The sequence below is a fragment of the Patiria miniata genome, unplaced genomic scaffold (genome assembly GCF_015706575.1).
Source record: "Patiria miniata isolate m_02_andy unplaced genomic scaffold, ASM1570657v1 HiC_scaffold_5, whole genome shotgun sequence".
In the NCBI taxonomy this organism is placed as follows: Eukaryota; Metazoa; Echinodermata; class Asteroidea; order Valvatida; family Asterinidae; genus Patiria; species Patiria miniata.
Genome location: NW_024037072.1, coordinates 14,089,702 through 14,112,476, shown reverse-complemented (window position 1 = coordinate 14,112,476; position 22,775 = coordinate 14,089,702). Strand labels below are relative to the sequence as shown.

At 40.8% G+C, this 22,775-nt stretch overlaps 1 protein-coding gene across 1 annotated transcript; it reads left to right on the top strand.

The window, feature by feature from the left end:
- The first annotated feature begins 6,302 nt into the window (after positions 1–6,302).
- LOC119740714 (trichohyalin-like) lies at positions 6,303–22,629 on the top strand. Its single transcript, XM_038216096.1, is given in 25 exon segments — positions 6,303–6,473; positions 7,407–7,529; positions 7,705–7,911; positions 8,193–8,381; positions 8,513–8,619; positions 9,394–9,557; positions 10,064–10,290; positions 10,509–10,694; positions 10,857–11,030; positions 11,534–11,653; positions 11,785–12,223; positions 12,340–12,499; positions 12,700–12,915; positions 13,101–17,041; positions 17,229–17,355; positions 18,131–18,277; positions 18,377–18,587; positions 18,987–19,169; positions 19,317–19,375; positions 19,581–19,643; positions 19,932–20,084; positions 20,382–20,490; positions 20,843–20,944; positions 21,196–21,338; positions 22,076–22,629. Coding segments are annotated over 25 exon segments (7,863 nt in total). The 5' UTR covers positions 6,303–6,380; the 3' UTR covers positions 22,296–22,629.
- Positions 22,630–22,775: the final 146 nt, after the last annotated feature.

Sequence of the window (22,775 nt, the reverse complement as noted above, 5' to 3'; positions counted from 1 at the left end):
TTAGTTTGTCAAAAATAATTTATGATAAACATCAGCGTATATTAACCGTTTTCCTGAACGCTATTTTCATACCTTTAATTTTTGATCATTCATTGTCTTGCTGGTCAAAACGCTGGAAAGAAAAAAAAACTGGGCTGGCTAAATTTTATTAGTTAGGAAGGCTTAAATCGTTTGAATTATTTATTGCAATGTGACGGCTACGATTGCTGCAATTTGCTTTTTCGAGAAAGAGGAGTAGACGCTCTTCAGTACAATATTAAACGAATGCATGGTGAAACTTTTTTGTAATAAATGATATAATAAACGGTAAATTTGATTGGTCAACAGTTGAAAAAAAAAGACGCTTGTATTTTATCCCTCATTTGTGTCTGTCTTTAACAAGGGCTTAAATGGTCAAAACTAAGATTTCCCCGGCATTTTCTGAAATATTAGTCAATATGATTGATTGTTGACATTAAGGAGGACAAGGTTTCTGGACATGCGAGTGTGCAAATCCAAATTTCAAAATAAATCCCTCTGGAATTAGAACGGCCAATGATTTTCATGGCAGGGAGATTGGGATACTCTACACAACACTTAACAATGTGGCATTCGTACTTTCGGCAGATACGACATGCCTCTTTCCCTTGCGATTTATCTACATCTCAGTAAAAAAAATCTGAAACTTCCAAAAGATGAAAAAAAGGCCCCAGTTTTCCCTTGAGTCACTCTTTAGTATACAAGCCAATTTTCCTGTCAATCTGTCCGAAATTCAATGTTGGGGGCGCTGTTGTATAAGGACCATTCGCTCGTACCCGCCGCCCTGCAAACAGGACGCTGGTAAGGGCTGACATCATTTGAGCTCTCATTGGATAGATTTGCGTGACCTGTGACGTAGAATGCGTCACACAAACTAGCTTCCGGTGCCCATCTTGCGTAGCGCCAACCTCGTCCCCAGGGTGTCGAGCAGTACGCGCCCACCAGTACCTGCTCTCTCACCCTGGTATTGGATCATTTGCATGTGCAAGATTTTTGAACACGTATGCAAATGAGGAGAAGTCTGGTACCTGTATGTGCGTTACATTAGCGTTTGTTTTTGTATGCGGTGTCTGGGGTAAAAACAGCATCAATTCGTCGCGCCGTGAGTTATGAAATCACGATTTTTATGAAGTTAAGATGTTACAATCTGGCCCGCCAATATGTGCAGCATCACATTTCATATTAATATGAGCAAACTGGAAAGGAAATGAGTATTTTTGAAAAGGCGTGGACGTTATATTACACTGATCGTGAAAACACGTAATGCACGTTGGAAATTAACACCACCAACTACACGATATAAATCCATTACTAGCAAATTGCGGCATCGAAATTACAGAATACAGGAAGAAAGTTTCCTATCCAGGGCTTACTATTGGAAACCAGGTTGGAAATAAAGTAAGCACTGGGGACGAGGCTGGCGTAGCGCGCTAGCTGCATGCGAAGGTCAATCTGTACTTCCTTCACAAGATTCTGTGAAGCTCATCAGCCCTTACCAGCGCCCTGTTTGCAGGGCGAGGGGTACGAGCGAATAAGGACCAAAGCAGAGCCGCGCAGAATCAACCTTGACATCTTGAGGCCAGTTTCATGAAAATGCCAACATTTTGCTATTACAGCAGTACTGTATTTGCTACGCAGAAACAGGTTACCAGACAAAAGTCACGTGCTTATGTATACTGGATATGACTGGTCCTCATGAGAACCTTGCTGCACTATTTTCTGCCTGGCACGGTTTAATTGAACTGGTCCCCTAGTACAGGCTAATTCCTATATAACAGAATCCTGCCTTGGTAACGCAATGGATTGTGGGTCACCCCTAGCCGCATGTATTAAAGGGCCCATGTAATGATTTTGTTAATGCAATCCTTGAAAATGCACCTTTGTATTCCAATTAATTTTATTGCCAATTTTATTTGCCACAACTAAGGGTATTTTGGTGTTTTTTGGGGTACTATGCTAATGCAAATTTCCATATTCATAAACAAAAGTGTGATGTCATTTCAGGCAGAAACCTTAATGTTACAGCTATTTCAGCACCAAAATTTGCAAGTATTGTTGATATTTGGATGTCGTAAATTTTCTTTTCTTTGGTGATTCGTTCATGTTGCAGTACATGGCAGTAAGCCAGTGAGCGAAGTTTTCTCACAAATGTTTTCAATGAGCAAATTTTGGGTTCGCAATTTGAACAGAAAATCCCTAAACTGAACTGTGTCTTCCTGAAATGAAATCACAGCAACAGCGCCTCAGTTGTCAGGAAAAGCAAAATGTTTTTTAAATGTTTAAAAAAGTACACATTTCAATCAAATTAACCAAAAAGAAATGTCGAATAGTTTTCATACATTTCAGAGGAGTAGTAAGTTGCATTAAATTGTTCCCAAGAAAAATCCATGTCACGGGCCCTTCAAAATATTTGATGTCTCGTGCATCGTATGCCTCATGACTGTGTCCATGCATTCATAATTATATGCATTCTTCAGTGTCTTCTTAATTTTTTTAATCACCAGAAAGTGTATCTAATTCAAGAATATTATAGAAAAAAAGAACTTGCCTGCTACCCCCTCCCCTGACAGCTAACCCCCCCCCCCTTGAGCCAAGTTGGATACGCCCCCAGACTTATACCAAATATCAAAATTGATCTGCGCCACCATTATCGAAGCAACGATGAACAATGCACGACCATCAATTAAAAAACAACAAACTGAGATACGTCGCAACGACATTGGCAGACAATAGCATACACCGTGTGCGGTATACAACCAGCCAAGGTTACTGCCAAGGTGTTATTGCGCCGGAGGCTGATGGGCCGAGCTCGAGTGAGCGCCTACTGGAATCATTGTAAGCGCAACAAACCATGACGTATGCTATAAATAGTCGACCGTGGCGGTGGCTGAATACTAGCTCTGTCGTGTAGGGAAAAGGACTAACAACCCCATTTTGTTTGTTGGAAAGGAAGAGGAGTTTAATGGAAGAGACATGGAGGTAAGAGACAGTGGATATTGCTCTTTGCACGAAGTTGTTTATACGTCGGTGAAGGGCAAAACCTAATTTGAAGTTATGAAGAGTTGGCTATGTTTTGTTAGTACTTGTAAAACAATATTTCACTGATGTTTGAGTGCCAGCGCGATTTGTTCCTTGTTTCATATTGAAAATCCTGTGTGTTGCACATTTTGTTGGTATTGTCCCCGTAAAATATATTTTGCTACTCCCCCAGAGGCCTGGTTTTCTAAATGGAAATCATGTTACTCCGCCCATCTCTATTTTGTTAGTAACAATGACTTTTCTCATCTGGTATTGTCTTAGAAACGTTATGAGTAATAAACAATTGATGGACAAAAAAATTACATGTTTATCGGAAGAAGAGCACAACCAGACACTACCAGAAAGTTGGCGAACGAAAACGTCTATTAAATGATTAAATTTTCTAAAAAGTAAATATTCGAAATGAATTATTGCTTATTTAGACATGACGGCCAGTTACCCTATAATGACCAGGATTCTTGGATAATAATTGATACAGACTGGAAATAAGATGATATTATTTTTTTAGGCCTATTAAGAATTATGTTTGGGACATTATTTTTTATTTGTTTAAAGCAATTAAATCACTTTCTTTTTGTGCAACTTTCACTCGGGAGGTAACACACTGAGTATATTGTGTTTATCGTCGGTGAAGGGCAAAACCTAATATTGATTTATATCACCCTGACGCTAATTCCATCTTATGAACCAAAAAGTAAAAACAAAACAAAATAGAAAGGGAAAAGAAGAAAATATATATTTTTTACCGATTATGATTATAGCATTCATGCCTTTCAAAAGAATAATATGCCAAAGAAAATCTCTGTAATGTCCATTAGCAGCACTCAGTAATATTCCTAATGGATGCTTAGAAGTATTTGACGTATGATGAGTCATTATTTTATCAAGAGTAATTTGTGAATCCAAATATTTATCGATTTTAAACAATGGAATACAAAATAAGTCCGAATTTGCATAATTGTGGATGAAAACAACACTACTATATTATTGATAAGTTCAAGTAATATTCGTATTCATGTCCCCCTTCATAGGGGAAGGCATACCGAATAGAAAGCCGGTCATGAAATCCTGTTTAATGACTTTTGGATTTCATTTCGTTGTTCGGCATTCGGTGCCGTTTTGTGATATTAACGAGAAGGAAAAAAGTGAGGAGTTTTAGACGGCTCTTTGCCTGAGCGTTCGTAAAATGCTTCTTCCGTTTAAACTCATTCTGGCCAAGACAATCAGCATGAATAAGGAATAAGGCATCTGTTCAAATATCATAAAACACTGCACAAGAAATGTAATCAGCCACTACTTATCTCATTCTCAACTTAGGACTGCATAGGATTTTCTAATTAATTGCCAAATAAAATTTTGAAAATCACTATGACTATGAGCTTTGGCTGTATGACGCAGAGGAATATTAGGTTTTTGTAAATTTACCTTTTTAAATACTGATGTGAGGTTAAATTGCGCCATATTGATCTTAGCCGCCATTAGCGTGGACCTGTTGCTACGGGCAACGAGACCGCCATCAAACTTTAATGCGGTTGCCCAGCAACGGCGTATCAGATTAATTACAAGGCCGTGCAACAGCGGGTGGCGTACACACTGCAACCATTGAACCATCATATTACCGTGAAATGATTTACCGTGGAGATAGCTTACTGTCGTGGGGAGGAACGGCCACAAAGCCCCGGCAGAAAAACAGCTGAATAGGCCTACACGGTTAGGGAACAGTACATGTCAATGATGAAGAACTGATAGCATAAATGATGATTGGGCCTAACAAAAGAATACTAGATATGTCGGGTCAAGTTAATGTATACAATGAAGGCCTTTAGGGAGAAAAATAGCAATGACGATTATGGAACAAAAAAAATACAAATTGTAAAGATTGATGACACACACAAAATAGGGCAGCAAAGAATTACAGGTCAATTGGGAGGCCTGATGCGTAGTTAGTACCGTGCCAGCATATAGTTTTTAAAGTTTATTTTAAATTGACTGTTAAAATATTAGGCTGGTAATAATATTATAACAAAGTAAGCTAGCAAAACAAAAAACAACACTATAGTCCACAATTTTCTGTTTGTACTCCTGCTTCTATTGATATACACTCTTTGACACATCGAGTTGCGCAAACCCCATTTCCAAGCCATAAGCAGGACTTTATTGTTATCCATAGCCATCTGTCATATTGGATATTTTATAAAGGTTAGGAGTGTTTCAATTCCATTTGCCATTCTTATGTCAATAGAAAAATACGAGCTTGTTAAAGTTGTCACGGTTTCTTTCATAAGCGTACGCTCATGGTTATTTTTACCCCCGGATGCTGAACGATAAAAGCCTCGCGTGCTCCTAAAGGGCACGATTTGAAAGGAGATCCCGTTCTTTTCACGAGGTGGACAAAAACGCTGCAACGACTGAAAAGCAGCGCCTGGATTTAATGACGTGTTTTTCTTGTGTTCGATTTTATCGCCAACTTAACCTTTCAAAAATCTCAACATTATACAACACTGTTATTTCGGTTGTGTACTATATGAACCTAGCAACCTGTTGTGTAAAAAAAACTGAACAAGTTGTGTAATATTTTACACAAGTTGTGTAAACAACATACACAACAGGTTGCTAGGTTCATATAGTACACAACCGTTTGATTTTTACACAACCGAAATAACAGTTAATGCTATTGTGTTTTCGCGTCACTAACGTTGTAGGTAGGCTACAAAATTATCAGAAACTTGATCGAAATTTCCAAGTACAGATTTTTCTGCAGTTTCAAACTGTGAAACATCCCCCCACAAAAAAGGGGGCGCTGCTTAAGAAAGGGGAATGACCGTTCCCACAGCTAGCATATTATGGTAAGTTTAGAGCTTGTTCTAAACGGAACTAAAATGTGTGGTGGCGCTGAAAGAACATGCACAATCGTTAATTTGAGGACATAAAATGCGATTCTCTAGATTAAGCACAAAGAAACATCTGTCGAGGGCAACCAAGGGCCACCTCTTCGAAGGGAAAACTATAATCCTTTTTTGGAGGACAAAATAAAAGCGCGCGTTCTTTGTTGCATTTACCAAAATCTACCTATATACTCCAACAAGCAGTCTGTCAGTCTCCCTTCGTTTGTGTCCATCAGTTTATTTTAAAAAGGCTAATTATTGCCCAGTATTTAAGACTGTTTGAGAGATTATAATTGAACAAAAGATCATGGGTGAACATTCCTTTTCTTTGTGCCATCTGAATCTGGCCAGGTTGGGAATCCTGAAGCAGACTCAGTCAATTCCATCCTAGGCAAGACGCGGGCCCAGCTGCATCTTGAGGTGGAACGCAGGAAGGAGATGAACCTCGAGATGAACAACCTCCGGAATAAACTGAAGACGATGGAGGGGGAGAAAGAGGATGGTAGACGGCCCAGAGAACTAGCGAGGAAGGTGAAGAAGCAAATCATTCCAATTGTTTTGGGTCTTAAAATTTCACCATTTTACCATTTTTAGGGGGATTGTGGCGCCTTATTGGTTTTTATACTAATGTGAATTTGCATATTCATGAGCAAAGGTGTGATGTCATTTCAGGCAGAAACATCAATGCTACAGCTATTTCAACACCAAAATTTGCCAGAATTTCGTTAGTTTTCTTTTCTGTGGTGCTATGTTTTGGTTTCAGTACACGACAGTAGGCCACTGACCAAAGATATCTCACAAAAAGTTTGCAATGAGCAAATTCTAGGTTCACAATGTGAACAGAAAACCGAAAAACTGAACAGTGTCTTCCTGAAGAGACATCACAGCAACAGCGCCCTAATTTGTCAGAAAAAGCATGGGAAACATTTAATGTTTTTAAAAAGTGCACTTTTCAATGACATTAACCAATGAGGGACTTCAAATTGTTTTCATACATTTAAGAGGAGTAGAAAGTTTCACAAAATATCTTCCCAAGTAAAATTCATGTCATGGGCCCTTTCAATGGATTCATAATTGCTGTTCACTGAAAGTCTTTTCATAAATCTCGTCCACACAATGGACTAGATTTAGCCCATCCATAGACGTTACGGGGTAATCCTATACAGTAGCACTGCCCGGTTTTCAAGTACAGTCGCTGAGTCAGTCAGTCAGCAAGAAAGATGCAAAGAGGACACTAAGCTGGCCCTTTGGGACCAGCAATACTGAGATCTGTCAACGTATAAGAAATTTACAAGATAGAAGAGATACAAGAGATCATGAAATATCATTTGATCTTTTTGACTACTTATATTTCTTTTACTTTATTTGTGTATATATACATATTTATCTTAAGATACAAGTTCGAAAAACGTGTTCACATCAATGAATCTTTCACCGAGCACTCGAACCCATTTCTGTTTGTAGATAAAACTACTGGAAGAGCAAGTGCAATACTTGGAGGGGAGGTTGGACACCTGCAGACAGGAGGGCGCCTTCAAGCTGTCATCGATAGAAGGGCTTCTTGGCAACGAGAACGGCAAACTCAAGGTGCAAACAGTAGAAGATTCAATCAACTTTGTTGATTTTTTGTGGTCACTTTCCTTTTTATTTCTCATCCTAGTTTAATCAGTAATCTTAACATCAGATACACTACAGGGTCCGACATATTAAACTGAAACCATTTACAATATTATTACTTCCCCATTTCCCCTAATATTTAAAGGCCAGAGAAAAAGACCTACGGAGGAAACTACAACGCGAGAGGGAGACCAACAAACAGCAGACAGAGAGAGTCAGTGACCTGACTATCGAACTTAGGAAGATTCAAGAGGAGTCGAAAAAGCATGAGGTCCACCACGCAGGATGGATGAAATACGTCAGGTTACCAGACCAAGGGGAGTGGCCGGCGATCAAACTCGACACTCAACAGGTTGGTTGATGCGGCATTGCGTATCATGTGACTGTTTTGCATATGCATTATCATGCAAAGATAAACAGGACGGATAAGTTTACACATAAAATAAAAACAAATACACCAGAAAGGAAACACCAATTAGAAAAGGGAATGCTACTTTGAGATATGTTATTTTGGAAAAAGTAATGAATATTTCCCTATCATCTTCATCCCCATTATCGCCATTCATCCAACACGTCACCATTACCATAACAACCATCCTCGTTCCCCATCCCCACACTCTTTCCATTCCACAGAACAAGAAGGCACTCAGGCACATCTTCGAGCAGGTTGAGAAGGAGGGTGGACCGCCCGTCAACCTCGATCCCTCGCTGTTTCTGCACTGCGTCATCCTCTTTCTCTGGTGGAAGCGAGAAGCGACAGTCAAGATGCTGGAAGAGAATGAGGCAATCTCCGGGAAAAATTCTAAGAACTTTGAGATCGAGGTGAGAGAATTTAACGCTGCTTATAAAGTTACAAAGCAGATGACTGATGAAAAGTGTAGGCCTACGCATTCATTTTATCTGTGAATTGTAGACAGATTTTCTCATATTGATTTTCGTTTGTTCCTCCTCAGGAGCTCCGTGGTCTCAACACAGCCCTTCAACAACGAGTGAGGGCGCTGGAGGATGCCCTAGGAGATTGCAGGGTGGAGAGACAGACCTTTGAGACAACAATATCCACGTATGTAAAACAACAACAACAACAACAACATCATCAACAACAACAACTACTACTACAACAAAAACAGCAACAAATTTAACAACTATTATTACTACTACTACTACTGCAATTACAACACATAAAAACAAAACAACAACGACGACGACGACGACGACAGCAACAACAACAACAGAAGCGAAGCAAACAACAATAACAACAATAAACCAACAAACACCCCATGAAAACAAACAAACAAACAAACAAACAAACATACAAGCAACAACAACCAGTATAATGACAATAATCTCTAGTCGAGTCAGGAGTGTTTGCCAATGCTCCAATATGTACAAGTTGGCTATTTTTGTCGTGTTCCCTGAATGTGTTTCATAAATTATGAACTGTTGAATTAAATGGGATGGTGCCAGACAATTTTATTCACTATAGTCTCACTTTCGTTTCTTTTTTTTAAATATGGCTTAGAGTACGTTTGATCACAAATGTTTAATTATTCATCAGAGCAGACTGGTATTAATTTGTAACGTAATTGCTTTCCTTTCTCTACACAAGTTCCAAAAATGAAGATTTTACCTCACTCTCAATCCAATAAGGCTGACTCGTGAATAAGGCCCATACGAGATAGCTATCTGTCCGTGCTCATAGTTGAATAGCCTCTGGTGGCAGTCACAACCAACCGAACACAAAATTACAGTTTCCAAATTTTCTGTGTACATTTTTGTTCTGACATTTGCATTTTCCAAACACGCAAACCATTTTGGTCTTGTGTTCTCTCGACAGAAACTTGAATCAGCTCTTGAAAGACAAATACGATCTCAGCAACAAAGTTGCTCGTCTTGAGGACACAGTGTCCGCGTTACATCTTGATAACAACCTGCTGCGTGCTGAGGTGAATGACAAGTCGGCCAGCCAGCAAGCCAAGATGAACTTGGATGAGTTGACGGGTATAAACACAATTATTCTTAGCCCCTTTTGTGCATTCGATTTCTTTTGCTCTTGAGGAATCAGTGGAGATCCAGTCACTTCAAAAACACTCACCGATATATTCAGCTTCTCACGTGATTACCACTCATTGCAGAATTTCCAGTTATTTGATTTGACCGATTCACGGTCACACCCTTTGCTGTTTTCTAGTCAAAATTAATACAGTTTTAACAGTTTTCTAATCACTGATTCCGGGGTCCGGATACATCGGTTAATACTATCTTATTAGAAACCTGTGAGCAGATCATACTTTGGTTCTATTTCTTTGGAAGTCTAATTTAATGTATCGCCTTTTTTTCCTGGCAAGCTGAGCTGAAATCAAGACTTTTAACAGTCTTCTATTCACCGATTTCGGGTCCGGATACATCGGTTAATACTATCTTATTAGAAACCTGTGATCAGATCATACTTTCGTTATATTTTCTTTGGAAGTCTAATTTAATGTATTGCCTCTTTTCCCGGAAAGCTGAACTGAAATCAAGACTGCAAACGTCAGAGTCCGAGCTCCGAGAAACACGCCTCCTAAAAGAACAGATGGAAATCGATACGAGACAGGCATCCAAACGTCTCCAAACGCTGGAGCAAGATGCTCGGATCCAGGAGACCGTCTGTAAAGAGCACACGGAGAGGATGGCTAGCAATGATGCCAGGAGGACAGAGCTTGAGACGATGACGTCAGAGTTTCAGGCACAGGTCTGTTGATCTCTCTGAACTTTCTGTTTACCTAACTTGAACATTTCTGGTCGCAAAATATTACTGGGTGTCATTTTATCAATAATTCGCTGACATTTTTCCCAAGACCTTTCGAACAATGTTTTGAGGGAACACAAGTCATAACTTTGAAGATCGTATATGTTAAAAAAAAAACTAAACGCATAATGTACTTCCTTATACTTGTTTGTTTCTTTAAGATATGGTCTTTGCAGCATGATCTCCAAACTCTCGAGGAATCCCGCAACATTCTCAGCAAAGAACGAGATTCGTTCCTTGGTCAGCTGACCAAGGCGCTTGACCAATCAGATGAATCGAGGGAGAAAATCCGAGAGCAAGATTATCAAATAAAACAGATAATAAACGACCAAACTCACAAAACGGAGGTAATTATTTAATATTTGTGTAAACAACGAGGAAACTAAAACCTCACACTTTCCTTTTTTGCAAAAACAGCAAAAGAATATTACACATAATGACTGTAAAAATGGTTCTTCGACCCCATTCCCAAAAACAATACCACCAATGCCCATTATTTCTTCGCTTAGGCGTTAAAACGAAACGATGAGGTGATTGGCAATCTCCGACGAGATCTGGCCAATCACAGAGAAGCGCAGGTCAAACTCATTGAAGAGAAGGAAAAGAGGCGGAGCCTGGAGGTCATCTCAACCAATCACGAGAGACTTGTCAGGGAGATGGAGGAGAGAATGCGCAATGAGGAGGTATTGCAAATTCTTTCAGCTAACATTTCTGTAATAAAATTATCATTTTGAAATCTTGCTAAAAAAAAATTCAGGATTTCAACTGGTTTTATTTTTAAATCGAGACACATTTGGCGTAGCGGTACTTTCCTCGCTTTCCACCGCTGTGACCCGGGTTCGAATCCCGCCTGGGTCAATATGTGAATTGGGTTTTCAGTCCCTACTTGATTCCGTGGGTTTTCCCCAGAATATTCCTCTGGGCTTTTCCTCCCACCTCTAAAACTGTAACTTCTTCTCATTGTCTTCTCTCTACAGGTTTCTTCAGGCTTGCGAGCTACAGTGCCTAGGGCGCTTTTGAGAATCCTTGATTTCATTACCAGAAATGATTAATAATAATAATAACATTATACCACAAGAGAAAGTACAATCAGTTTAAGCATGCCCTTTTCTGTGTGATTCTCATTAAAAATTCCAAACCTTCATTTTTAACCATTGAATTATTTTCGTATTTTGTTCGCTTTAAGGTGGACAGTGCGACGCTGTTAGCGGAGCTGTGCGGAGCACAGACGGAGGAGAGGGAGCGACTCGAGGAAAAGATTGAGACCTTGGAGATGGAAAAAGAGGAAATGGTGGATGTGATCGAGGTACGGGATAGGGAAAGGCTGGCATCCAGATATGGGGTGCATATAATGCATTTGTCCTATACTTAAACAGATAAGTTATCTGGAGTATTTAAAATGATAACACATGCATTATAATTCCGTCCCCTAACCAGACGCTATCAAACGACAAGGCAGCTCTCCGAGCCGACACCCAACGGCTGAAACTGGAACTTGAGCGAGTGTCCGAGAAATTCCACACAGTCATCAAGCGGCAGGCACTGCGCGTACTGCACCCGCCGGACCAGGCGGCACGGATGCCCGGTGTATATACCGATGCGTGGACGACAACCGACCCGGTAATGAAGCGTGATTACCCGGTCGGCGAAGATGAACGAGATGGATCGGGAGATAGAAGGACGAGGGAGTTGGAGGAGTTGATTGACTTGCTGGTGACGGTGAAGGGCTCGGCGTTCTCTAGACTGATACTCGGAGGTATGGAAGGAGGTGTGTCGGGATTCCAAGACGTCCAGGACGGAGATGTAGAAGGATTTGAAGATCCTGAGGAAACAAGGATGAACACTGTTCTCACCTTCGATGAGCAACTTCGATCGGGTATTTATTCCATTCTTCACAGTCAATGTGCCTTTTAAATTAACTTTGCGCCAAGAAGATGCAAGATTTCATATTCTGGTGTTTTTTTTTTTTTTTTTGGTATTTAACAGTTCCAGGGGAGATCAGACGAGTTCAGCGGGACATCGTCACCAAACTGCAAGCGCTTGCCCTGATGATGAAAGCGAGGCAGAAGTTGATGGTGCAAGGACATCTTGGACGAGACGTGAGAGAGGTCAAAGGTCATGATGACACAGATGAAAAATCACACGAAAACAGGTATCCCAGGACACCTATTGCTTGGTGATATATTCCTTATTTCTTACTAAACCACAAACCGACTTCTATTAAACCACACAAATACAGACTTGACATTCTATTTTAACGCAAACCAACGAAGAATTGGCTCTCAAAATAATTAAGTAAATATATTTGGACACCACAAAACTGTTTACATATACACTGATTTTATTTTTCAGTGACCATGATTACCCCGAGTTAGTAAACGAACCATTGATCACAAAGGAAGAGCGATCGTTACTCTACAGTCCGAATAAGCCGAATGTTAGAGACAGTGCTGCTGTCAAGGAAAACCTTCGACTGACAAATGTACCGAGTCCTGAGGTAGTGGATAGAGCGAAGAAAGCATCTGAACAGCAGCAATCACAATCTCCAGAAGAAATCGATTCTAGACGCGGGAAACAGGTAAAACACATTATATTAGAATAAAGATTAGAATACACGTGTAAAAGAAAGGCCTGCAAAATGAGATGAATAAAGTATGTCTGTACAATCCAAACTTAATGTACATTACACTCGAACGCTGCCACATTTGAAGCAAAACATTGGGTGTTGATCTCGAAGACAAACACAAACTGATCACGTTAATTTCAACCCTTTGCCAGGAACAAGAATCCGATCAGAGTTCTTCCGAGTCTGAAAACGAAGACCTGTTGTCTACTCTTGAAAGAGAGCGAGAACGACTGAAGAAGGAGCTGGCCGAAATTAAAGACACGGAGGCTCGGGTGCAGGAGCATTTGGTACAAGAGGAGGAGGCCCACAGGTTGTATCTAAAAACAGTCAGTGAGTACGAAGAGGAGTGCGTCAGGATGCAACAGGAGAAGGAGGAGCTTCTAAGGGAACCTTCGGTTGATGATAACCTTGCTGAGGCGAGCATTGATGGAAGACTATCTACTCTGGATCTGGAACTCGAGAAGATGTTCCTGGAAGAGTTGGAGAGTTTAAAGGCGGAAAATGAGCTTCTCATGTCAGAACGATTCGAGCAGCAGATGGTTTTTGAGAGCCTGGAAGAAGCCAGACAAGATAGTCCTCTGACTCCTTCAAAACCTAAAGAGGAGCTGCCTCGTAAACGGAGAGAGACAGGGGACTACATACTTGGTTTAGAGGACCAAGCACAGTCGGAAACAGCATCTTTAGAACCTGACACAGAAGCGCAGGTTTCAAAAAGTCAACTAGGAGCAGTTGCAGAACAACCCGAGGAACACTTCAAAAGGGTGCATCCGGCAAGTTTGCAGTACGTCAATGACAATTCGGTGGACGCTCGTTACCAAAGTCCCAGACCAGAAGACCGAATGCCTTACCAGCAAAATCGATCCTTGAGACAACAACCACACATTGAAGGCTTCATAAACCCAAGTCAGAAAGACAAAACTTTTAATGAATTAAGCACAGCTTTGCAACAAATGCATACACAACAAGCAGAGGGCGGAAATCTTCAAGAGTTACGAGCTGATCAGTTCGTAGCTGAGGATAAAGCCAGTGATCACCAAGAGCCGGGAGTTCATTCACTGAGGTCAGAAGTGTCACTGTCATTGGATTACAACCCTCTCAATTTTTTGTCTGAATTCGAGAAGCCTGTGAAGAAAACTTTGGTCAGCCGACAAGAAGTGCCCATCCGCAGTGCCCTTGATGCTCTCGAACAGACACGCAGGCAACTCAAACATCAGAGGTCACAGGACGGAGAAGTCAACCATTCGATCAAAGACAACGGACAAATCATGTCGTCAATCGGTGAATCAAGAGACAAACCAGAAGCAGATCAGTGTCAGGAGCATTACACCTCGGAGTCAAGGCAGCAAGAAGAAATGCGACCCACCTTAGGAAATCTCAGTCGGCAGAATGCAGTGAGCGGACAGAGTCATGAGCAAGAACGGAACACACTCAGAAGTCAACATTTGAAGGGATCGGACACCGAAGGACGGAGACTGAGATCTAGACAACCGCAGAACAGCAGCAGTCGTGAACCAAATGCTCGATCAAAACGACATCTGCAAAAACAAAGAACTGTTGGTGAGTCAAATCAACCGAGTAGCTTCCCCACATCAGACTGCAATAGCATTCATCTTGGCATCCAAAGAAACACTCGGGATTCGTGTCAAGTATTTGATCCCGAGGCAGTTGAAGGAAAAGACAACAGTGCCCAAATGTTTACAGACGACGGTGATCACAGAGAGCAGTCCGATTATCAAGATGATTTGAAACGTTCTCCAAATGACAAAGATGATATTGGAAAATCTAGGAAGAGAGTGGTTCATGAAGTAGGTGTTACACCAGACAGAGAATCTGGAGGATTTGAAAACTTTAGAAGTCGAGAGAAGGCAGGTGTTTTGGGTAAAGCCTCCATGGGGTCTCAATCGATCAATGCACTATTGTCACAACAGGACAACAAGCAAGTAGTGATGACTAAACCAACTCAAAGCTCGAGGATGGTTTCAGGTGATTCAAACACTAAAGGAGTAAACGATAAAAAGCAAATATTGAGGGGCAGAAGGATCCCAGACAAACAAAGAGAAGAGGCTGTCGCTTTTAGTGACCAAGATCAACAATATGCAAATCCACTGCGCAAACAGCAGGGTATCCCAAATCTGCCAAAGAACATGCAAGATGACAAGACCTCGTCAAAGGACAGCCAAAGTTGCACCCAGCAGGTTGAGAAAGAGCTGTCAGAGAGTCGAGCAGCTCTTCTGGAGTTGTACAAAGACAGACAGACCTCGCAGGATCAGCTGACGGCAGCCTTGCAAACAGAAGTGAAATTACAAAAGCTTGTTGACAGCCTGCGGTCCAAAGTTGATTGCCTACAAGTAAGTATGAATAAAAGTGCCGAGCTCGTGACATCGTTGGAAGCTGACAAAGAGTATTTAAGGAGTAATCACACTGCTGCTCAGGAAGAGCGGAGACGCATTCAAGAGCATCTTACTAGAGTTAACAAGATCAACAAAGAACTCGAAGAGAAGCTAAAATCAAGCAGTAAGCAAGGTGAACTCTTGAAAAAGAAGCACGACACGATGAAGAAACGGTATGCATCAGAGACCGACAAAAACGTTGAACTAAAAAGACAAGTTATCAAGTTACAAAAGGCTGCTGAAGAGAGTGAAAGTCCAATCGTTAAAATTGATCGCAGTGGAGACAGAAGCAGTCCAGAAGCTTACAAATTGGTAAGAAATATCAACAGAGATCAGGTCCAGGGTAAACTACAGAATGGGCCTATCAGTGAGTCTAGAGAGAATAAAGAGTTGCGGTATCAATTAACCGAAGTCAAGCAGTCGGAATCTAGCCTCCGTGTGGAAGTTGAAAGACTTCACAGACAGGCTGAGACTGCGCAGTCATGCATGCCCGATGGCAATGAGTTTCCGACTAGAGTTCAACAGGAAGGAGGCTCTAGTCTAGCAGCTGCCAAAGTGAAAGAGGCAATTAATCAAAGAGATCTTCAGAGGTTGGAGACACAACTCGAAGCCGCTCAAAGACAAATTCAAGACTTAAGCGACACAACTAGACTTCTTGAGATTGAAAATGAAAGACTTCAAACAAGGCGGATGGCCGAAGCTGAGAAACGTCTTGAACTACAGAAAGAGATTGCAGAATTAAGAAGTGGGACGCCTCGCTTACAAAACAAGCCACTGACGGAAACAGCAAGCTTGGAATACTCAAAAGAGGGAAGAAAGTCCAGACTCAACGACACCCATTTAAAAATGCAGCTGGGAGAACAGATAGACAGAATAGTTGACCTAGAAAATGAACTTGACGATAGTCAAGCCTTGATAAAAGACTTAGAGCGAGAACGCAACATCTTACAAGATGATTTCACCAATGCGCTTCAGAAGCAATCGCTGCTGAAAACGCAGATGAGGAAAGTGGAGGACAGATGCAAGCTTTTCACAAGCAAGTTAGAGGACAGCCAGGCTCAAGTCCAATCTCTGAAGGACGAGATGGAGGGATATCTGGAGCAAGATTCCCAGGTAAGAGACGAGGAAGTCCGCCTGCTGAAAAGGAAACTGCGAGAGCTACGAGTCGATTGTCAGCAACGCACTGGTGAGCTTGCCGAGGCGAAGCTCCGAGCCGAGAATCTGGAAGCAATTTGCAAGATGCACTCAGACAAGCAGAAGAAAGATGAAATGCACAAGATAAAACTTGAAGCTGATTTACACGAACTGAAGGTGGAAAATCAGGAGAAGACTAGACAGCTGTTACAGCTGGGGAAGATGGATAGCGACTTTGATGAAGAAGCCGAAACAGACGAGGCATTGACGGTGATCGATAGGAAAGACAGCGACCTTAGGTTTTTAAAGAAGAGAGCAACATCGGTACGATCCGGAATGCAGCCCACAGCCTCAAAGCAAAGTATGTCTGTTGCATCCCAGCGGTCATCAGGGTCAAAGAAGGATATAGGTTACATGATATGTGATGTCAACGAAGAAGAATTATACGGCAGAAACTCCAGACGAGAGGAACAAGAAAACATAACAGAAGACCTGGATTATCAGATTCATGATGTCAAAAAGGCAATCCAGGCAAATTTCAAGGGTAAGACCTTTTTCCAGTGAGTTTAACCTTTCAAGGAGATACCTATTTGTGGACCAGAAATTTACCAACAGTAATTAAATCTAATAGTCAAAACGATGAAGATTAATTAAATTTATGAGAGTTGAATGGTGGCGAACTAATTTACATGAACATATCGTTTAAACTGTTCACTTTGGGAAATTTACAGGTTTAGAATCAGCCCGTGCCGACATTGTGGAATGTTCAAATCGGCTCCAGGAGCTACAGCAGAAATGTGGAACATCAGTCAGAGATCTTCAGGAGGAGCTAGGAACACAGACAAACAACATTAGCAGGTGAATCACAGTTTGACATTGCGTTAAGAACTTAGTGTTCCTAAGCAAGATATTCTACCACAATCAAATTTAAAAGTCATTTATCGGAAACAGGTGGAATCAGTTGTGTGAAATGGAGTGATTATATTATTCATAAAAATGGTTCCACAGCGAAATATTAGAAACACGCTATTGAATATGAAATGGTTGATTTTCAAGCCCTATATTTTTATGAAGTTGTGACAAGTTTCCTGATGGTGCACACCTGTTAATAGGCCTAAACCCATCCGCCGAGCTCATGAATAAATGAGTTATACCCTCAAAATATTCTGTATTAGAGAGTTCTGAGAGCCATGAAATTGGGGAATCGAAGAGATATGGCAATGAACCTCTGGCCCAGACTTTGGGCTTCCAATTCTGAGCATTTTGGATGCAATTGGACTCGAAAGTGTTGCTATTTTGCCTTGTTGTGGAGGGATTGTTATTCAAGATGGCTACTTTTTCGCTTTCGGAAAAAAAATAGTGGTCGTCTTCTTTGGGTGAGAATTTCTCTAAAAGTCAATGTCAACCCACCAAAAAAATGAAAAGAAAATGAAAGATGACATGTTGATCATCATTTTTCTGTGCAGCTTAAATACCTGTGAGAATTCTGAGTATTTTCAAAAGAATTTTGAAGTATGGGCATTTAGCACTAGTGTCTATGGGGATTTTAATGCAGGGGTGCATCCCTAAACATTGCTTCTCTATACAGTTTTATTTACCTGATAAAACACTATGTCAACTTTTTTTTAACCAGGTTGAGAGAAAGCACAGAGGCCAGACTGCAAGAGGCTGTCAGTATGACCAAACGACTTACGCAGGAAAGTCAACAAGCTATAGCCTCCGTGGTCGAAAAAGACTTGGCCCTTCGCCTGAAAGATACCCAAGTATCAGCTGGACAGAGGTAAGAATTAGTTTAATAGTTCAGCTCGGATTTCAAAAGCTGAGAATGATTAACAATGTCATCATAAAATGTAATATGTCAAACATTCACTTTCTCAAGGTTGGTGGAGATGAGAAAACTTCTGGAACGTTCGATCATTGAGCAACGGAAGCAGGCGGCCTCGGTCGCCCAGCTCCAACAAATCCAAGAGAAGGCCCTCCTCCAGCACAGCGCCCTCAAGATCCGTCTAAGACAACAGATGGAGAAAACGTCTGGCGCCCTCTCTAGCTGGGAAAGGGAGAGGCAGTCACTGAAGAGGCAACTCGGGGAGGTATTTCATTGGCTGAGGAAGTTTTACTTATTTGAATAATTTGCATAAAGAATTCAATTGACTGATTTTGGCTTAAAGGGTATCCGTTGATAATCCGCACAAAGTGTGATCACCAGTGACAAATTACAGTACAAAATTCCTTGCTCTATGGTATGGGAGAGAGCTAGAGAAATTTCAAACACTCAGACAGATCAGATTTGAAAAACCAAAGTTATTTAAATTTATAAAAAATCTTAAAAGTAATTAGGCCGGACGTTTTGATCTCAAAAGGACATGGGAAACAACCAAGAGACACACAAACATGCATAAGTTAAACTGGGGAAAAAAAGGGATAGAAGGGATGTAAGATAGGCATGCTGTAATTCTCTTAACTTTATTTATATTTCAATAATTCATCAGGCATACAAAAGTTTGAAGCTGATCGAGAGGCAAGTTAGTTCAGCAGTGAATTCATCCCAGAACTTGCCAGGTCTGGAGGAGGTACAAGACAGGTTGATGAGCCAACAAGAAGGGCACATGAGAGGGCTGGTCAGAATGATCCAAAATTGTCCTTGTCAAAAACAGGATGGGCCGAAAGTAATCGTAAGTAATTTTTTTATCATTTGCTTTTGAAATAAACATCCTCCACATCAACTGTATGTATTTTTCAAACTCTGGAAGTTTTGCTTTAATAAATGTTTATTGTGACAACTTTTAATCGTTATGATTCTTTAATTTGTAATTGTACAGGGTGAAGGAATCACTATCAGCACACAGACATTCAGAGACAAACAGAAACTACAACAGAAGTAAGTAAACACAGTTTCTATTTCAACTTCTTAGTGTTCATATCTTTAATTTGTAAACTTTCTTGTTTTGATTTTGCTATTTTTGCTGACAGTTTGCCAGTTTTTTTTCAAACTTGATTATTTCCCGAACTCTATCAAGAGACCGGTTTATTCTTATAATACAAACAAACTTTCATTTTTGTACATCATTTTAATTTCTCCTCAGGACTGATGCAATGGAATTGAAAAAGGCAAACCGGCAAATTTCCTTTGACCTACAAATAGCAAGGTTAGTCCTGTAAACACCATAACACAGAAACAAACAACCATTGCACAATACATTGATGATAGTGGCTGGAGCAGGTTTGAAGCAGCTCAATTTCTGTAGCCTTAGTACTTTGCATACACTTCATGCAACCCCAAGCTTCCTGCACATTAAATCATTTTTTTTTTACATTGGCTGAAATACTCCCACCCTCATGTCAAATTTTGAGAAATGTCTAAATTGATAATGTTTAAGTCAGAAGTATGATAATCTGCACTAAGACCCACATATCTGGTGCTTCTTTCCTTTCAGTGGATCTCTTGAGCTGAATAAGAAGGAATGTTGGAGATTGCAAGAGTCCCTACAAGATGCTTGTCTGAGGGAGACAGAGCTGACAAGCGCCATCAGGCAACTCCAAGCCCAAGTCAAACTGGAAGTTGAGATGCAGGCAAAGCTCGCCAAGAGGTGGGGGAAATTAAATAACTATCAACTTTTTCATCCAGTTATGAAAAAAAATAATAATTAAAGTCGAGATGTCTGGGGAGTCAAATTGGTGCAGTAGTACTTTTCTTGCCGATCACCACATATGCGACCTACGTTGGGATTCCACCCAGATAGACATGTTATTTGGGTTTTAAATCAGAAACGTAGCTACATGAATCAAACAGAAGTTTTGATTGAAGAGTTCACCTACAAAACCTAGGGGAAAAATATGAAAGTGGACAAATATAATAGTCTGAAGTCATTTTTATCATTCTATAGATCTGAAGACCAGGAGGCAGAGATATTCAGACTGAGAAGTGCCCTTGGAAGGCAGTCGTTTAAAGAAGACACATCAACCAGCTTAAGCCAAGAACCAAGTGCTAAGTAGGTTTCAGTAAAAAAAAAACCACATTATTTGGTCATCATCCCAGTCAACAATATTCAAAAGGGTTCCTCTCTACAAACATTTTTTGCCAAATGCTGTCTGAGGGATAAAGTGATGTCCTATCTGCTTTGTAACAAACATTTTAAGACTATATATTTTTAAAACCAAATGAAACAAACCCCAGATTTTTACCTGAAGATGCAAGGATATATGAATGTAAACTAATAAGGATTTGAATTTAAGAAATTCATCCAAAGTATTTATTCACATCAACTATAGAAATTCAGAGACTAATTGTTTCTTGTTGTCGCTAATTTGCTTGTCCTGGTTTTGATTTGTTTTAAGACCCCAAAAGTTGAATGAAATGTTGACCGATTTCAGCCGTGAGATTCAGGGTCATCTTGAGAGTCACATGGAGAAAACGCAACTCCAAAATGAGACAGATGACAGAAAGAAGGTATGTTATCTTCTAATTATCGATAAGACTTCCAAACTTCATGAGATAAAACCTAAACAAAAACTGTTACTAAATGTGGGTATTTGTTAATGTGCTGCCCTGACGAAGTCGCTTGGCCGTGGTTTGAAAACCTAATTGGGCCTTAACTTCTTCCTAACCCGGAATAAACTCACTTGTTTTTTTTTCATCCGCCATCTATGTTTCAAAACAAGCTGTTGTTTTTCATACGCTAATCTTGTAAAAATCTCCAGGTCCAGGAATTGGAGTGGCAGTTATCCAACATGGACGCCCAGCGGTCCGTAGATAAGATCACTGTGCAGTCACTTACTGATGATAACCGAAGACTAAGAGCCATGGTCTACAAACTCAGAGAACGCATCGCCGATAACCAAATGTAAGTCAATTCAAGAAGTATGTGATCATCTTGTCATATCTGCCTCTGCAAGAACCTGGGGCCAAATTCTGTTAAGCACAGAAAATATGTGCTTAGCAGAGATAGGTTATCGGCTAAAAAGTCATAGGATGTCAATACATTGTAACAGGTTCCCAGGTAAGCACATACATTTGTTAAGCTTTAAAATTTGCTCTGCAACTACAAGAATCTGAGCCCTTAACAGTTTCAGTTCCACAATAGACCAATTCATTTAGCCCTGCCCACTCTGAACATGAGCAACAGTGCTCTTCTCCAATTCCACACTGCACGTGGAGCGCCATGGTCCGATGGTTACGGCGTTCCAACCCCAACGGGGATCATGGTGCTTGTGTTCTTGGGCAAGACACTTTACTACAATAGCCTCTCTCCACCCAGGAGTATAAATGGGTACCTGTGGCTGTAAAGACCAGGTTGCGCTGATCTCAAGCTGCTGCAAAAAACGGTCTCATGGCCTGATGAACATGGGAAATTGTGAAGCACTTTGAGCCCTTAGGTATAAAGCCTTATTATTATTGCTCCAGCTGCGCATACGCACGTGCACATGTCCGACATCAATCATGGCTCTGATTGGTCAAAGCAGAAAGAGGAGGGGCTTCTATTAATAACCAAAGTGATGGTTGCAGGGGGTTGAAGGTTCAAATGGCAAGACACACAATTCTGAAAAAAACCCTTTATTTTTGTGTCCATGCCTCTGAAAGGTCTCATTTCAAAGACAGCAGAATGGACGGAGTGTACCAAGCCTTAGCCAGAGCCCAAGTGCGAGTCATAGCCACATCTATGGCGGATGGCACACAGACTGTACTCACGGGAGCTGATGTGTATGGCAACACAGCCACGACAAGCCTTGGTGCAAGCCGATTGGCCGACATACGTCACATGGGCAGTGCAGGCAACAGTCTGGGGGATTCCTATGACTGAATACGAGACTGGGCTAGCCTAGGGAAGCTGGTCCCAGAGTGCACAACATTCTATTCAATAGATTCAGAATGGCTATTCACTGGAAGTCTTTTCAATGTATTAGGTGTAAACAATGGGTCGGATTTAGCCCATTGTGGGGTATCCTATACAATAGCACTGCCCAACTGTCTTCGCAAGGTAACAACCAGGCTAATCACAATGACAGTCCTTCATTCAATCAGTCAAAAACAACATATGGTGGATTTAAACAATCTAGGAGTGTTTGGGATATGTAGGTTAGTTTCATATCAGAAAACATATGAACATTCAATTTACATGTACTATAACATTTGCTTTGGCTGTAATTTTCAGAAATGGATGGATTTGAGTGTTAGTATTTTATAGCAAATATTGTTAGTAAATATTAGAGGCTGAAAAAAAAACCAAGGAAAATAAAACGCATGTAATCTGGCTCTCTAGCCCTACTTCAGACGAAACAGA